Below are 16,118 nucleotides of genomic sequence, written 5' to 3'. Positions count from 1 at the left end.
AGTCATACTTTTAACAGCAACATAGTACACTTTTTTTAACGAAATTTTTTTTTTTTTAAATTTGTTTCAATTGTTACATTTGACAAAATATTAGTTGAAAATTAGAAACTTTAAAGATTTGTAAGTTATATCTAACAATTGAAAACTCTAGTCATCAAAAATTTATAGACTACGGATTGAATAATACTATTAACATAATTTAAAATATTCAAAGGTAATTCATAATAGAATATTACTAACATTTTTAAAAATTATGCTTTTGTTATTAGTTAAATTATAGTTGTTTTTGTATGTCTAAATTTAAAACTATGTTTGTGATAATTAACTATTTTAAATTTTAATTTTAATTTAGAAGCTTAAAGCAACAAACAGTTAGTTTTTGATAAATTTTTTACAAATAATGTAAAAATAGTGTTAAAATAAACTATATTTTTGTTTAATTTAGCATAAAAATTTTTAATAAAAAAGGCATCAAAACTAAAAATCAAAGTTTTATACAAGTCTTAAAAGTCAATTCAAAATCAATAAAACAAAATTATAAGTTTTCATAAACATAAACGATCATTAGTTATCCGAGAATTTCGTTTAAATATTTTTCGTCCAATAATTTCTGAATTTCTGGTTTCACTATAGCACAAATCTGTTAAGAATTTGAATATAATGATAAATAATCAAATTGCAATGATTTTTTATCTATTTTAATTTAGTTCATTTACAAATGTTTTTACAACGCATTCTATATCAAGTAAATTCAAATAAACATTGTTTACTAAAAAAATGAAAACTAAAGTTTTACAAGTTAAATTAACGTGTACAACACAATGAAAAACTGTAACGTAAACAAGTATTCTAAATAACTTGTTTTAGGCTGATATGAAACACAGTAACTGTAAAGTAAAATTAAATGTTTCTTACGTAGTAATTAATTAATCACTTAGAACAAACAACTTGTTATTCAAATAATTTAGTGTTTTAGTTTAACTAGAACTATATAAAAACTAAATAGCTAAGAAGCTTTCTAAAAGTTTATAATTCAGTAGAAATTATTATTTTTATCTATTAAAACAAACTTCTGTTTGTGACAAACGATTAGCTATTGCCACATAGTAGTGTTCGAAGAAACTTGTGAGAAAATTTTGTAATCCAGAATCTCCTTCTAGTTTTACACTCAAAAGATGATCTTCAATAACTACATTACATGTAGTTATTTCAGCCTGGTTAAAACATGTTTTGTATACATAAAATAAATACAAAGAAATAATATTCAAATATTTTTACGTCCATGTGATTAAAGTATTAGAAAAAAGCATTTATAAGAAATTGTAGATTCAGATAACTAAAAAAAAAACATCTAAATAATTACCTGTTATACAGTGTTTTTTATAAAAAATTCAATTTCATACAAAGTGCATTACATGATCAACCTTCGTATCATTATTAAAAGTGTTTATCCTGTATTTTAGAGTTTTACTGTATAGAAAGAGGTTTGAGTAATATGCACGAAGGAACATTTAAGTACGAAGACACCTTTGCACGAATACTTTTTTGCACGGGTTGAAAATTATTTTAATTTTTTTTTACTTTAATTTTTATTATTTTTTTACTTCCACCACTACCCCTAACCCTGTCTAGGTCGGTAATTCTATTTTATTTTTTTTTTATAATGAATTTTTTATTAATTTTTAATTTCCTTTTTTTTTATTGATTAATAATTTTTATTAGATTTTTTTGATTTTTTTTCTATCACTGTTACCCCACCCCTTACCCTCGGTCGGTAACTGTTTTTTTTTTTCAAATTTGTCTTTTTATACTTTATTTTTATTTTATTTTCTCTATTTTATTTTATATTTTTACTCTCGTGCAAAAATGACCCTTCGTGCAAAAGTGTCTTCTTGCAAAAGCGTCTTTTCGTGCATATTTGATTTTTCGAGCAATAGTATTTTCGTGCATATTTGACCCGTTCCCATAGAAAGCTATGTAATTTTAAATGTTAGCAGAGTTATCAGACAGTTTATAAAAAATAAACTCAACTCACTTTGAATTGCCCGTCAACTTTTTTGATCTTTACGTCATAATTTGACACTTTTAAACTGTTTATGTAGCCTAGTGTATGCGCTGAGGCTTCTTTTGAACTGAAATTTAATTTTTTTTTGTTTACTTATCATATTAATTGAACTAATTTCAAGAAAATTTCATTATTTTAAAGCCGAAAACGAATATCAGACTTATTTAGTTGGTTTTTTATGATCATTTAAAAGTAGTTATCTTAACTTTTTTGTAAGAATAACTTATTTACATTGTACGTTATACAAGTTATATCATTATAAAAACAAGAAATTTAAGCTAAAAGTTGAGTTACCTTTTATATAGTACCTTCTATAGTAAACATTACAGCTTTAATTTACGTTTTTTATCAAGTTAAATTATTTTTATAAAATAACAAACTTCTGTTTTGCAGTTGCATCAGCTTCAATTATTCCATTTGCGCCACCTAGTTGCACTTTATAAGCTCCATTAACATTGTGCAACTTCATCGAATCAACATTGAATTTAGCAATTTTTATGCTGTTTTAAATTTTTAAATACTTTTATACATTTATATATATAACACTTTTTGTTTTGTCACTACACTTTACTTACAATTTGTTTTACTGACTCTAGAACTTAGTTATATACTAGGGGTGGGCAACGTACGGCCCGCGGGCCGAATCCGGCCCGCGAAGTGAAAATGACCGGCCCCCAAACCTTTTTAAAATTTAAATGGAATCCGGCCCGCGGACAAAATTGATCCGGCCCGCGAGTAGATGATCCGGCCCGCTAAGCATTTTCAATTTTATATGAAATCCGGTCAACCAATGTAAATATTACAAAATTTGTACAAAACCTTTTAAGAATTATCTTAATAAAACAAAAATGTAAGACTTTGACCCTGAAAACGTTTGTAAAATTAGCTTTTTACTTTTGTGGTGATATAAACACTCTTTTGTTTAAGTACCTTTTTCTGTTTCGAATCAGTTGAAGTAATTCTTTTTCAAATTATCCAAAAACAATTGTTCGCTAAACTAATTTAGACGATCTTACCTACCATAATAACTTTTAAAGAATGGACGTGTTAAAAATTGCTGTCTTTTTTAACCAAGATGATTTAAAGTCCAAAAAACCTAGATGTGTAGTGAGTTGTTTTTACACTTGTTTAGAAAAGTAAAAAAAATCCTTTTAAACATTGACAATTATTTAAAGTTAAACTGCTCAACATTAAATTTTAGTAAAATATTTTAAGTTGAGACTAAAAACTGCCCTTTTTTTTCCTATTAATTTTTTATTAATGACTTTTTAATTAACTTTATGGTTAAGTTTAGTGATGACCAATTGATGACAATAGTTTCACTTGATAATGAGTTTGGTCGTCGTTTTGCAGACTTTCAACAACTAATAGGAGAATTTCATATTGTTTCATCATAGTTGACGTTTGACACCGAAAATGCACCTAGTAATATACAGTTAGAACTGCTAAACTTAAATGTGACAGTACACTAAAAAAAAAGTTCAAACCTTAAAATTTTGACAGTTTTATGCCCTACGTAACAAGTCAAAGTTTGTTAATTTAAAAAAGATGGCAATGAAGTTGCTTGTTCTGTTTGGGTCTGTATATATTTGCGAACAAACATTTTCAAACAAGTATATAAACAAAAGTTAGCTGCGTTCAAATCTTACTGATACCAATCTGCAGTTTTTACTGAGAATATCTTCTTCTTGTATACTTTAAAATTTTAAACAATTTGTTAAAAACTTTGATGATCCACAAATGTTTCATTGACTTCTTTTTAGTGTAATTATTCCTCCTAAACTCTTTAAACTTTACATTTAATATATAATATGACAGTTTTATATATTAGTTTTTCGTTTATTACTAATTTCATTAGTGAAACTGATCTTAGTCTAAAAGTTTATTAAATTGTTATAGTTATCATGTTTAGTATTAATTAATCTCTTTTTATTTTAGTATTTCGTTATTTCATGTTAGTACTTTTATAAAAGTATTTTAGATGAATTGTTTGATAATGTTATTTTTAGAATACAGAACTTAGTTAAGTTTCATAAGTTTATCATTACTGTTTGATATTTTGAAAGTAAAAGTACTAGAATTTTAAGTCAAAGTAATTTTTTATATAGGTTTAACTATTTTTAAATATTTTGATGTGAAAATTTTAATCAAGCATACAATATCGCTGCTTTTAGTAGATTTTTAGATAGATTTTATATATTATTGAACGAGCCAAAGTTTGGCAACTTCAAAATATGACCATGAACCTAGTTGTTTTGTTCGAAACTTCATACATTTAAAAACAAATATTTCCGACCATTAACTTTAACAAGGATAAGCTAATGTCAAACCTAATCGGTATTTCAGTGCACTTGCAGATTTTCCTAAACCTTCATGCAACAAGATTTAAACAACTGTGATATATGATTAACCTTAAGTGTTTCATCAAGATCTTTTAATTTATTTTTTTTTGCTTTTTACGGTAAAACTGTTTATTATATCAGAATTATTTGTTGTTTTGTTTCTTTTATACGTGCAAAAATGTGTAATGAATCTTAATAAGTTTGTTTAAATTAAAAGGTAGTAGTTTAATTTTGTAATGTTAGTCAACTTCTGAATAGTATTATTAATGAAAACTACAGCCAAGCATTGCCAAAGTTATATAATTTTGAATAATTAACAATTTTTTAATGTTTTAGCTTGAAATATTAGGCTAGGGTTTTTTTTAGTAAGTAAATTATTGTTTTTATAAGACTAATTATTATTAATTCGATCCAGAGTTATAATAAATATATAGTTATGAATCCTTAATAAAAATTAAAACAAAATTTCATACTTGAGAACCTTGGTAGTTAATATATTGATTCAAAATTCTGAATAACACGATAAATTAGCACCCGGCCGGATCCAAATTTTTTTCAAATAAGCATACGTTCGGATCCGGATCTTTGTCTAAAAATAGTATTTAGCCGGATCAGGATAATATTTTAAAATTAGGATCCCGATCTAAAAATAGATCCAGCTGAATCCGGTAGATCACTAATTCGAAATGCTCCGGCCCGCTGAAGACTTTTTTTTTTTGGATCCGGCCCGTCAACTATTTACGTTGCCCACCCCTATTATATACGTTTGTAAGTTTTATAACGTTGAAAACATCATGTAGTTTTTAAGTTTCTTAATAAATTCTTAAAGTTTAAATATCAGTTCAAGTTCAGTTTGTTTAAACTTTGACACATTTTTAGTTATTTTTTGTCAAAATGACCATTTATTTCTGGTTTAGACATATTAATTTTTTTTAACTTTTTAATTACTTTAAAAGTATGAAAATTAATCAAAAAACAAAAACTAACTTTTCAAACGATAATTTATAATCTCCAACTTCTTGTTGTATATCAGTGAGTTTCATACTTTCAACAACATTTGATATTTCCTTTGCGGCATCATCAGTCACTACTTGATATGATATTTACTATTTAATCAAAAACTAAATAATTAAAAAACTTACACAGATCGACAGAGTTTCCAATTGGTTTTGCATGGACATACAAAAAACAAGAAATGAAAACAAGAACTTCAACTGAGTATTTCATTCTGGAATGCTAGCTACGATGCTTTGATTTAATACTTTTGATAAATCTACATGTTTATATACAATTTTACTTCGAAAATAAAACTTTGTAGCTCAAGGGATTTAAATTGTATGCGTTTAAATAAGTGTGTTGTTGTGGTTTCAATTGCTTCTAAGAAAGAGTTTTTTATGGTCATTAGGTGGTAAAAAAACTTTATTGAAATTACAATATAATGTAATTTTCAATATGTTTAAAAACTGTATATTATTTAAAAGTGATAAAAATACGCCGCCTAAAGCTGTTTACCTTATACTGTTTTACTACTAAAACATTTTAAACTATTTTCGGACAATATTCGTTGCTTAAAATTAAATTTTTAGCTTTTCTTAACTTTTTTAAAATTTAGCAAACGATATAAAAAAAAAAACAAATATTTCAATGTTAATAATGTATTTTAAAGTTTAATTCAAAAACTATAATTTAACATTTACCGTAAAACTAAATGATCAACAGAAATTAGATAAAATTCTATAGAAAACCTTTTTTTACCTCCAATATACAATTTAATGATCAATTTTGAGGAACAAAAACTAGACTTTCTGAATTTTAAGCTTGTTAAACATAAAAAATTGTAAAATTAAAGTTTTTTATTTAATTTAATAAAATACAGTAAAATACTAATTTAAAAATTAAAAAGATAGTTAATAAACAATAACTATCTACAATTAAAATAACTTGCAATAAAGTAAATTTACTCTACAAAGCAAAAGAATTTGCCCCCAGGGGTAAATTTACCCCAGATTAAGAACTGCTGTTCTAAAGACTTAAACCAGTGTGTTAATTAAACCGTTAATACGTACAGTATTGCATGATTAGGTTAACAAAAATTGTTGAAAAATACTATGTTTTACCAACTTACAAGTATTTTTTTTTCCATCAAGACTATTTTATATGAACTTTCAATAGATACTTACCATAAGTTTGATACAAAAATAACTTTTAGGAAATAAGTCTAACCTAATTCATAAAATAAAGTTACTTATGCTTAACTACATTTTTAAACCTAAGTTTATTTGCGTAAACTTTAAGTTTTGTAACATTTTTAGTCTTTGGTTCTTTTATTGACTTTGTTGACTTTAAGCTACAAAAGTATACGATACTTTAGCTTTCAAGTTTTGTGATCTTTTACGATAAATAAACATATAAACAATCCTCTTACTCTTACCAACTGTAATCTTTATTGAATACTTCTTCATCATAATTTATAATTTGTACTTCTGCAATGAAAGTAAAATATAGTTTAGTGTATTTTATATTGGAATGTAAAAATAAATGTTGTTCTTTTATAAAATGACATAACCTTGGTTGTTATGGTTGTTACTTCAAAAAGTTATATACAAAGTTAAAAAAACTTTAAATGTTATTATTATTAAAATAAATACCATTGTTTGATTTAGCAATAATAATAGCAATAGATTTTATTATCTACTCTTTGTTTAGAGCAGTGGTCGGTATATATAAACGTCGGTAAAATAGCCGGTGGTCGGTAAAATAACCCACAAGCCAGATACAACCCGCCAAGCTGAAATTTCGGCGATGTATTTCCAAAATTAAAAGCAACTTATCAGCTAGAAAGAAAAAAAAAACTTTTGTTCATAAATATTTACAAACGTACTTTAAGTTTAAAACAAGGTAAACAGTAGAGACTATAATAATATTGTTAAAATATTTTTAAAGTCTGCTTTTCTAAACTTAGGAGGCCAAAAAGTAATATTTTTAAAAATTAATGCCCGAAAAATACATTTTATAATGAATCTGGTAGGTTTACAAAATGCTATTTCACAGTTAAACTGGGTTTTCAGTGTGTACTTGCAATTGTGTATACTTTGAGTTAGGTATTTAACGTTTTAAATTTTGATAAAAGTTCTTAAGCTCTATTATGAAAAGCAGTTATGAGAATAATGTCCATTAACAAAAATCATATACTGCAATGAAGTTAAGATTCACATCAAACACCGCTTAATAGTGTTTTAAAAATAACTATTTAAGGAGCTACTACAAAAAAAATCCAGTTCGTTTTAAAATGAATTAAAAGTACTCAAAATTAGAGGTAGAGTAAATTTTATGATTTATAAAACTTAGTTATAAGTTGATTACTCATTTGAAGAGAGATGTTCTAAAAAAATTGTTTAAGTGAAAAAAAAGCCTTCTTTTAAGTATAGGTGTTGTACTGTTTAATTTGGATAAAACATTGTGAAATTTAAGTTTATGTTCATAAAAACATAAACTAATGTTGCCAACTAACTCTAATTCGTCCCCACTTTTGCAATTTTACTAACTGGATTGTTGAATTTTTTATCAAAATCACATAAGGGTCATAATGCCCTCTTTTGAAAACCCTGATATTTAAGCAAATATTGCAAAAAATGACCTAAATTCGGCTTCCTATGAAAAAAATATTAGCCAGTTTATAATTCATTATTTGAAAAATATCCTTTTCTTACACATTCCATCTACAAAATGTTTTCCTGTAAAAACTTGAACTTAGAAGATAGTTTTTTTAAATTTTAATCTTCACATAATATGTAGACCAATTCATATTTTATGAGCAGCGAAAAGTTGTCAGTCTAATGAAGTATATACGTATAAAACCAATTGCTTTTAAATGTAAAAGAAAATTAACTAAAATCTAAATTTATTATTTATTTGGTGATTAGTTTTTAATATTTATCTAAAGCTTAAGCTAAAGACTCAAACAAATAAAATTGTGTTTATGAAACTACACAAACAAGTTGTAAATTTAACTATAATCCGAATTGCTAGTAATTTTATTTTCACAGTTGTGTAATAAAATCATGTGTTTCTTTAGATAATGAAAAAGATGGATCGCAGAACAACCTTCTACCAAACATCGCTTACGTTTACAAAAAGCTGACTAGACTTGATATGATTGTTCTGTAAATAAAGTTTCTGTAAACTTAGCAGTTGTAAACGCTACAGTACTTCACATTTTCACCGTCTATCATAACAGTTTAAATTAAAAAAAAATATTTATTATATAACTGCTAATATAGAAACTTTTTGTTTACACCTCTTCTGCATTAAGAACAACAAATTTCTGATATATTTATCTAGAATTGTATTATAAACACTTGATTTTTTCCGAATAGTGAACAATTACATACTACACTTAACATTTGTTTCAATGTTATTGTTCTTTAAGCATAGTAGTTGTAAATAAAAAGTTTTAAGATATAACATTTTTTCACTAACTATCATAGACATTGTAAAAGTGAAGTTTTGTAGCGTTTAAAACCGCAACATATAATTCATTTAGGAGAATGATACTATGTAGCAGGGGCGTAGCGTGACAAGGGACACTGGCGCATGCGTGCCACCCAAAAAAAGAAAAGAAGTAAAAAAAAAGAATGTATAACCTTTATCGTTTATTGTCTAATTTTTCTGCTTAATTTGCCTTTTTTCAACTATTTTTATCTATTATTCGAAAAGTTAAACGAACTTTTGAGTATCAATTAGTGACAAGTTTTGGAAATTACCTAATATACCGATGTTGATGAAAAACTCCATAAGGAAAATTTTTATAACTTCAATAACTTCATAAGAATTTAGATCCAAAAAGTACGCAACTAATTAGTGCACCGTTCTAGTATAACCTTATGACAGATTTTTCTACAAAAAGTTTACAAAATACGTCACGCTTAAGGGAAAATTAAACAGTTTTACAAGTTTTTTTTTATGCTACAATAAATTCCAAGACTACTGCTAGTTTTCTGATCTTTATTTTTGTAAACATACAGAAAAAGCGTGTCGGCCTATGAGAAATAAACTTTGTTTGTGATTTTTATTTAAAAAAAATACAATCAGATGAATTAGATATAAAAAGTATACTTTTAACTATTTTACAAGGTTGTAATAAATTGTAATAAAATTTATTAAATTGGTCTATTTTAACTTCTGTGTAACTTTATTTAAATTATGTGCAATGAGGTGTTGTTATCACTGTTGCATTGTATATTAAAGAGTTTGATTTTTATTTCTTAAACAAAACAGATACTTTCGTTTTATTGAATACATACATATTTAAAGGTATAAAGTTTACTGTAAGTAGTAAAAACAATTTTTATTTAGTAAGTTTACATTTGTGCAAGTACAAGTAAATCTAATGAAGTTTATACTTTTTTTCATTTGTTTAGTTTTGTAATATACAAGTATTTTTTAAAACAGCTACTTCGAACTTATTTTACTTAATGAATTTATTTCAATTATATTACTTATAAAAAGATATTTTTATAGCTAACTACAAAAGTTTTAACTTAGGGGATATTTTGTAAAAAAAATTGCGCACCCCCTGACCAAAACACCACGCTACGCCACTGCTATGTAGCGTTTTGTAAGCAATGGGCGAGATAAGTAGACAGAACCTACTGCAGTCCATCTACTTAATTTTTAAAAAGATGCAAGCTTTTATTACCTGACTGTGTTGATAAAGTTATTATGAATGTGGCTTACAGTTAAATTTAAAACAGGTGCGTGTACTTAAACAAACACAATCTTACTAATATACGAGGCGAGTGTAGGGCTCGTTTTTTTATATACTGGTATATATTATTTAAATTGCATGCTTTAATATTATTGCTATCGATTCTCTCGTTTTAGCTCTAGTTTTGTGTATTGTCTTCTTTTGTGACGTCATAATTAGACTAATATACAGTAGCTTCATTGGATGATTCATATTTCAAAATCACAATAAATGTACAGCTTTGCGCAGCGGCAATAACGTAACCAATGAGGTTTATCCGAGGTGCGTTTATTGCTAGTTGAAAACTATACCCAATACCCCACCCTTTGTCTGTGAGAGACCAGACACTGAGGTAATTTCTGCAAGGTGTCTACCGGACATCTTCATTTATATATCATCATTGCTAGACGTTTGTCAATAAGGTTTGACAATTAATTCCAGAATCCTTTAGAACAAATCAATTTTTTTCGTGGACTGGTAAACCATCAATGTTATGCTGAACTTTTAATTATTTTTTTTGTTGTACTCGGTGGTACTGAGTTTGTTGTCTGAGTATTATGTATTTAATTTATTGTTTTAATTAAAGCTTAACAATAAATATTACTTTTTGTCAATTAGGCTGGCTTTTTTTACACAATTATCTCTTATATTAGATAATTTTATGAATTTTACTTGTTTTATTACACAAAATTTTTGCTTCGAAAGCAACTATACTGGTAAGAAGTTTTTTTCAAAGTTTTTGTAAACAACATTCACAAGAAGTTTGTGTTGTTTTCTTTTTAACTTACAAATCTTAATCAATGGTATAAAAACAAAAAAAAAAAGCAATTGTGATAACAAAAATGCAAGTGTAAGACAAAAATAAAAATAAAAAGTAATATTTTACAACAGATATTCTAAAACAAGAACAAAATGAAAATAAGCTCATAAAAATACTCTTAACATTGCCTTGGCATTCAATATTTTTTCTTGTTCGTTGTTGATTCTGATTGGTTTTATTTTCATAACTGTAGCAATTTCAATCACTACAGGTATAAGAATGGTATTTTTATGCTAATGCTACTTTTTAGTTGTATTTTTTTTACTGATCTGCCTATATACAGCGGCTACAAAAACTAGTTATCGAAAAAGATGAAAAATTGGTAGAATTGGGTATTGAATTAACAAATAAAAGCGAAAAAATTAATCAACTGAAAGAAGAAATACTGAAACAAATCAATAAAATAACCGAGGGAATAAAAATGTTTGAAGATCTACAAAACAAAGTGCTTAGTAAAAAGTTTGAACTTATTTCAATTTTAACTTTAATGATAGAATATACTTTTAATATTTTATTTATCCAGATAAGGCAGGAAATTGCCAGGAAATCAAATACTGCATGTCGAGCTCGGAAAGCGAAATTTACGAAACTGCAATTTTAGGAAAATACAAGTTGGTTGCGAGATGAGTGGCAACACAACTGGATGAATTGTGAGTTTAAGTACTTTTTTCAGATTTATTTAAAAATAAAAACCAATGTACATTTAAACAGCTGAATGTCAATATTATTTTGCAGGTCTTCCAAAATCGGCATGATGGCAGCACTCATTTCGTAAGGGCCTGGCGATCTTACGAAGAAGGATTTGGTAGTTTGAAAGGGGAATTTTGGATGAGTCAGCGGTGTTTGGGTTTTAGCTTATCAAAAAGAAATAACTTACTAATTTTTTTAATTCATGTTGCCAACAAAACTGAGTTCTAATAAACTTTTATATCTTAGTGTACAATAACAGGTCTTAAAAATATGCACAAAATAACCAGTTTAGGAAGTTTCGACTTGAAAATTATAACGAGCGACTTAAATATTACAATAAAGTTTGCCGAATATAAGTTAGTACTTTAATTTTACAATTGTTTTCTAAAAATTGTTAGTACTACTATTAGAAATTAAGTATATGGATGTTGCAAAGTATAAATTTAAAACTTTCTTTCAATATAATAAAATTTGATTTTTAATAAACTTCTTTCCAGAGAGTTCTACAGCTGTAGCTCAACAGAAAACTACACACTTTCTTCCAAGCAAGGATCTTACCATGGTATTGCAGGTTAATAATTAATATTGAAAATATATAATTCAAAATTATTTTAAAACTAAAAGAACACTATTAACGAAAGACCAAAGCATCCAAAACCAGAAATGATCATAATACCGTAACGAAATAAACATAAAATCAAAAAATGCGAAAATTGTTACAACTATGTTTGTAACTTACACGTTATTCATCAGGTGATGCAGTATCCATCTTACCATGGTATTTCAGGTGACACAACAACGCAGAATTTTTATCTGTCAATATCTATAACACTGGACATGGTTGTGCTCGGTACGTGGGTATTGGGTAGAACTGGTGGCTTGTTTCTGGCAAGTATTGCGTCGTATGTCAGAATATTAACGGAGTCTGAGACAAGGCAGGTGATAAAGGTATGAGCTGGTATTTTTTCAGTGAGGAGAGAAGCTAAGCTCTGAAAAACATGCGATTTATGTTTAAGCCGGCTCACTAAATTTTTCTTCACAAAAAGCACTAAGAAAGGAAAATAAAAAACTTAAAACTGTATTAAAGTTTAAACTAAACTTTTTTGTGTTTTTTTCTTGTTTAGACTAGTGCTTCATAAATTTTTAAAAATGTTTAAACCTTTTTTTAGTATGTTAATCAATAATTACTTGATCTTTTTGCTTTTTTATGTACTGTTTCTTTTTTGCTTTTATAATCAAACTATATTTCAAATAATTCTTGTATCAAAAAGAGTTATTAAAAATATAAATTCAAGTTACAGTTTAATAAATTTATGACAAATATATTTCTCTTCTACATTAATTTTCACTAATTATCGAGTAAAAGGTTAAGTTAGTATTTTAAGATTTTTATAATGGTTTGTGTAAATCGATGTGTTGTTCTGTATTATACACAACTAAAAATAAAAAGAAAATATGGTTTATTATAGCATGTTTTTGTTGTATGAAACTAAATATCAACTAGCTTAATACCTGAAATATTTTAGTAGTTGTAATTTATATTGATAAAAAGCATTACTTCCTTGTATTGTGAAAACAAACAAAATAAAAGCAAAGTAAAGCAACGAAGAACTAAGGTGTTAAGATCTTATTATTACAACAGTTAATAAATAATTAACCTAAATATTATATGGACCATATATTAATTTTATAAACAATTCACAGAAAAAAATTAGTTTAACTTTAAATGAATAAAAAACTATTTAATTATTAAACACAATAAGGTATAAGTTTGGTACCACAACCAAAAAGTTGTTTCATAATAAAAGGTAGCTAGAATTAAAAAAAAAACTTTAGTTTCGACTACTTTAATAGTTTTGATTTTAGTTCCTACATTTTATTTTAGTTAAATGGTTTCAGTTTTTCTATATTTACTTTGTTCTTGAAGTACCTAAAAGAAACAAAATGCATACACGACTTTTATACACATTAAAATAAAAAAACCTCTTTTATATGTTAAAGCCATCAGTTTTATAAAGGTATTGAAAATGTTCAATTGAAATAATTCAATTCTAAATTTTCATAAACTTATTTTGTTCTATTTTAAAGATGCTTTAGTTTTTCTCTTAAGTGTTTTTTAAACTATCTGTTAAAATGGTTTTTTTTTGTAGCTTATCCAGTTATTTTAATTACTGTGTCCCTTGGAAGACATTTTTCTAAATTGTGTGGCCTACGATCATTTTAGTTTTACGAAAACTAGCCTTTTATTCATAAGAAGCTGCCGACCTCTGCTTTAAAAAACGAGTGTAAAGTTGAATACAAACCAAATATTAATAAAAATATAATAACTATTCAAAATATTAATTTAAGTGTTTGTTAACAAAAGATCCTAATGAAACAAGTTCATCGGAATATATAATAATAACAAATTATACTGTATCCTTCTTTTATTACACTGACATATGTTTCTGTGTGTTAACGAATTAACACACTTCAACTGAGCTTTGTAAAATACTAAATACTATAAGGAAAGAATAGAAGCTAAAGTAGGTGTATACATGTGTTCATTAAAATAATAAAAATTGCTATAGCTTGTTAGAGGTTAATCGTTAATAATAGATAAAATACTTAATGTTAAATCCGACTGTTATAAAGCTATATAATGTTTGTAATTATTAAGTTTAAATTAAATAAAGTAAACTAAAACACAAAATTAAATAACAAATCTTAACATAAACTACTACAGTAACCTCTCGCTTATTTACGCACATTGTGTCCACAGAAAAAGTGCGTAAAGATATGAGAGATCGTAAAGAAACGAGAGGTATCAAATATACTCACTAAAATGGCTGTTTTTTAATATTGATTCTAGTTAAAAGCAGACTGGGCACTTTCCCACTTTTAAAAATTTGTTTACTTTATTTATAAATATGAAAACAACAGATAAAACTATACATATATTAAAAAAAGGTTTTGAATTTCTATAAAATAATAATACGAGTAGAAATAATTTTACTATTTTAATAATAAGTAGAAATTATTTTTATCCTAATTTATATGTGACTTTTATATTCTATTCTACTTAGCAAATTCAATTTATTACTAAGCATTTCTTTACAATTATAAAATGGTGTTTATTAATATATAATGCAAGACTGCTGTATTATTTCTTTGTGTTTTAAACTCTAATTATTTCATTATACTTTCATTATCAAAAACAGTCATGTTTATTTCAGAATTTTGATTTAATCTCTTATTGTTTACAAAATTTCTGATATACTTAGGTATAACTAAATGTTTATCAATTACTCAAGGAACATAAATTCACAAAGTCTAAAGATATAGAGAAGTGTGTTAGCATTTAAAAACATATTTTAATTTAAAAATATACATTAAACCTAATTTGTGCAAGATTAAAAAAAATTAAAATTTTTAGTTTCAGAATTTTATAGAATTCTGAAATGCGTAACTAAACAAGAGTGCGTAACGTCACGAGTGCGTAAAGATGCGAGAGGTTACTGTATTATGGACTATCATATATATTATGACGTAATTATTAGTAACCAGTAAATAATTTGAATTAGTTCTTCCTTCCATTTCATGTAAGTAGTTTATATTATATTTTGATAATTTATTGTGTATTTTAGTTTACTTTATTTAATTTAGACTTAATAATTACAAATGTTATATAGTTTTATAACAGTCGGATTTAACATTAAGTATTTTATCTATTATCAACAATTAACCTCTAAAGATATATAGCAATTATTTTAATTTTAATGAACGCATGTATACACCTACTTTAGCTTCTATTCTTTCCTTACAGTATTTATTTTTTACAGAGCTCAGTTGAAGTGTGTTAATCCGTTAAACATAATGTCATTAAACATATGTCAGTGTAATAAAAGAAGGATAGTGTATGGTTTGTTATTATTACAAATATAATAGTTTGTCATTGCAAGAAAGAGTCTTTCATAAACATACGTTTTTTTTCACAATTTAAAACTTATAACATCGAAAAAAATTAGAAGCTCCCATTTTGAATAAAAATACTTATCTAATAATGGACAACTTTTTATATTAAACAAACAATGCGTTACATTTGTGTTTATAACTTGTATTGAGTTTATTAAATATTAATATTCAATGTCTCCATTGAACTCGAATTGAAAAGGGCTGCTCCAATCAGGTCCGTAAAAATCTTTCATTATCAACTGGATAGTGTTGGTTTCAGCATTTTCTTCCTCGAACTCAAAACTGAACTTTGGGTCTTTGGGAAACCACTCCCCAGTTGGGTCTAACATCTGCAAGAATCGTGATAGAGAAATTTTTCCATCATCTAGTAGCTTGCTTGCTTTCTCTAGCCTCTTGTCAGCCTCCTGAATTTCTCTCTCTTTCATGATCTTGACTTTTCTCTCTCCTACATCCACACTGCTTCGGTCGTTTTCAATGCTTTCTTCACAACACTCGGTTATT

The 16,118-nt window shown here is 26.2% G+C and overlaps 1 protein-coding gene and 1 non-coding gene across 2 annotated transcripts; one reads left to right on the top strand and one right to left on the bottom strand.

The window, feature by feature from the left end:
• Positions 1-270: 270 nt before the first annotated feature.
• On the bottom strand, positions 271-5,681 carry LOC145838666 (uncharacterized). The gene is made up of 6 exons (XM_082946291.1): positions 5,550-5,681; positions 5,395-5,494; positions 2,446-2,565; positions 2,036-2,132; positions 1,071-1,214; positions 271-640 (listed from the first exon to the last, which is right to left on the bottom strand). Exons 1-6 carry the CDS (start codon positions 5,632-5,634, stop codon positions 569-571), a joined length of 618 nt encoding a protein of 205 aa, XP_082802417.1. The 5' UTR covers positions 5,635-5,681; the 3' UTR covers positions 271-568.
• A 4,709-nt stretch (positions 5,682-10,390) lies between these two features.
• On the top strand, positions 10,391-10,534 carry LOC145839649 (U4 spliceosomal RNA). The gene has a single exon (XR_014370090.1). It is a non-coding gene; the product is annotated as a U4 spliceosomal RNA (small nuclear RNA).
• Positions 10,535-16,118: the final 5,584 nt, after the last annotated feature.

The sequence above is a fragment of the Thalia democratica genome, chromosome 6 (assembly GCF_965202585.1).
Source record: "Thalia democratica chromosome 6, ktThaDemo2.hap1.1, whole genome shotgun sequence".
NCBI lineage: Eukaryota > Metazoa > Chordata > Thaliacea > Salpida > Salpidae > Thalia > Thalia democratica.
Note: the sequence above shows the minus strand (reverse complement) of the source record. Positions and strands in the feature narration are given on the sequence as shown.

Bases quoted from the DNA above. Each gene is read 5' to 3' on its own strand.
- LOC145838666 (XM_082946291.1), bottom strand. From the start codon at position 5,634: ATGAAATACTCAGTTGAAGTTCTTGTTTTCATTTCTTGTTTTTTGTAT. The intron at 5,495-5,549 runs GTAAGTTTTTTA...CATATCAAGTAG, and splicing joins TGGAAACTCTGTCGATCTGT to TGACTGATGATGCCGCAAAG. The intron at 2,133-2,445 runs GTTTGTTATTTT...ATTAAATTTCAG, and splicing joins GATGCAACTGCAAAACAGAA to TTCAAAAGAAGCCTCAGCGC.